The sequence below is a fragment of the Vicia villosa genome, linkage group LG2 (genome assembly GCF_029867415.1).
Source record: "Vicia villosa cultivar HV-30 ecotype Madison, WI linkage group LG2, Vvil1.0, whole genome shotgun sequence".
Taxonomy (NCBI): domain Eukaryota; kingdom Viridiplantae; phylum Streptophyta; class Magnoliopsida; order Fabales; family Fabaceae; genus Vicia; species Vicia villosa.
Genome location: NC_081181.1, coordinates 176,580,516 through 176,583,107, shown reverse-complemented (window position 1 = coordinate 176,583,107; position 2,592 = coordinate 176,580,516). Strand labels below are relative to the sequence as shown.

At 36.7% G+C, this 2,592-nt stretch overlaps 1 protein-coding gene across 1 annotated transcript in view; it reads right to left on the bottom strand.

The window, feature by feature from the left end:
• The window catches only part of LOC131650721 (uncharacterized), a 24,277-nt gene extending 22,421 nt beyond the window's left edge, over positions 1-1,856 (bottom strand). Inside the window, exon 1 of the mRNA XM_058920420.1 lies at positions 1,676-1,856. Coding sequence (XP_058776403.1) covers positions 1,676-1,856 — 181 coding nt within the window. The remainder of the gene's footprint in view (positions 1-1,675) is intronic.
• Between the last annotated feature and the right edge of the window lie 736 nt (positions 1,857-2,592).

Sequence of the window (2,592 nt, the reverse complement as noted above, 5' to 3'; positions counted from 1 at the left end):
ACACACAAGGATAGGAAAGAGGGAAGCAAGAAGAATACAATGAATTGGTTATAAACTTCTACTTTTCCGTTCTCTTTGAAACAAGATTACAAGTGTTACAGAATATCAAATAACTTCTCTCACCTTAATTAGAATTTGCAATGTGCAATGATGAGAGACTAGCATGCTATTTATAAGATAACTAACACACTAAATGATTTTTTTTTTTTACACAGGCCAATTACACAAGCTAACATAGATAACAAGATAACTTAAACGATTGGGCATAACAAATAGGCCCAATTCGACATGCTAACAATCCTAGCATACTTCGACTACAACATGATAACAAACTTCGACGATATACTATGAACCTATCGAATTGTCAAATCAAGAAGCTACCCTTCGATAATACTAGAGTTCAATTCAATATCTCACAAACATCCACCTTAGAACAAACTATATAACATCAAAGAACAAACTAGCTTTCTTCATGCACCTTTATCAACTGCAAACAGTGGAAAAACTTGCAACTTGGCAATGTCTTGGTGATCATATCAGCATCATTGTGATCTATCAAAACCTTAAACACTTGGACTTCTCCACACTCGATTACCCCTCTGATGAAATGCAGCCTCACATTGACGTGCTTGGTTCGCTCATGATAGGAAGAATTCTTTGGCAAGTGTGTAGCACTTTGACTATCACATTTTAAAGTGATAACTTGACCTTGAATTTTCAACTCCTTAGCAAAACCTTCAAGCTACAATGCTTCTTTAACAACTTCAGTGAGGATGATATATTCCTCTTCAGTGGTTGATAAGGCTACAACCTTATGAAGCGTCGCTTTTCAACTGATTGTTGTGCCAAACATAATGAACACATATCCAGAAATTGATTTTTTGAAATCCATAACCTGCATAATTAGAGTCAACATACCACGCGATTACTACTCTACTATCTTCTCCACAAACTCCACCATAAATTAGGACTTTGTTCAGAGACCCATTTTTGTACCTTAGAATCCACTTCAATGCTTTCTAGTGAGAATTTCCAGGATTCACCATGTACTTACTTACAAGACTTATTGCATATGCTATGTCGGGTCTAGTACAAACTATAACATACATCAAAGAACCTACTACGTTAGCATATGTGATGCTATTCATACAAGGCCTTTCGACCTTAGTACTAGGACAATGATTTTTACTTAGCTTGAACTGAGGATTTGTTGGTGTCACAATAGGATTTGAATTTAACATACCAAATTTTTCGAGAATCTTCTTCAAGTATGTCTCTTGAGATAAGCATAATCTCGACTGCTTTCTATCTCTCCATATGTCAATCCCAAGAATCCTAGATGCATCTTCCAGATCCTTCATGTTGGACTCCTTATTGAGTTTAGTCTTCCCCCTCATTACATCCTCAACATAGTTGCTTGCTATGAGAATATCATCCACATAAAGAAACAAAATAACAAATGAATTTCCAGATAGAAATCTGAAGTAAACATAGTTGTCAAATTGACTTCTAATGAAACCTATGTGTTCCATGAACTTGTCGAATCTCATATTCCACTGTCGAGGATATTGTGTCATACCATATAAAGATCTATTCAACTTGCACACATAATATTCCTTTCCCCTTTCTGCATACCCTTCAGGTTGCCTCATCAAGATTGTTTCATCTAAATCACCATATAAGATAGCAGTATTGACATCCATCTGTTCAAGTTCTAGGTCAAACTTCGCCACCATAGCTAACAACATTCCGATGGATATATGCTTTACAATAGGTGAGAACACATCATTGAAGTCGACACCTTCTTTTTGCGTGAACCCCCTTACGACCAATTTTTCCTTGTATCTTTTCGACATCACTTATTCGATTCCTTCTTTAACCTTGAAAATCCACGTACAACACACTAACTTGGCCCTTTTAGGTTTCTCGATCAACTCTGAAATGTTATTATCATGAAGATATTTAATCTCATCATTCATGTCTTTCAGCCATTTAGTATTATTTTGACTCCTCATAATAATCGCTTTCCGAAATGGTTCAATTAAAACTTTCAGCCAAACCATTTTGTTGGGAAGTACTTACAGTAACTATGTGTCTTGCAATACCAGAGGTTGCACAAAAAATTCTGAACGCCTCATTGCAAACTTGAAGGCCATTGTCGGTTCTCAACCTCTTGACCTTTCCGCCAGTCTGATTTTCGACTAGAGTCTTCCAACTTCTGAAATTCTCAAAAGTTTCATCCATAGTCTTCTGGATAAATACCCATAACTTTATGGAATATTCATCAACTTTGGATAAAAAATACGTTGCTCCTAAATGTGATGGACACCTTGTAGGCCCCCAAAGATCGACATGGATGTAATCAAGGGATCCATGAGGTCTTTGTTTACCTTTGTTGAACATCACTCTGCAAAATTTTCCAAGTACACAAGGTTCACAAAACTTCATCTTTTCGACTTTGTCTCCACCAAGCAGATTTTGTTTCTCTAATTTGACCAGACCTCTTTCACCGACATGGCCTAATCTCATGTTCCAAATTTCTGTCTTCGACAAAGGTTTCGTGGATGCAACATCTGCAGAGCCACTTACAAC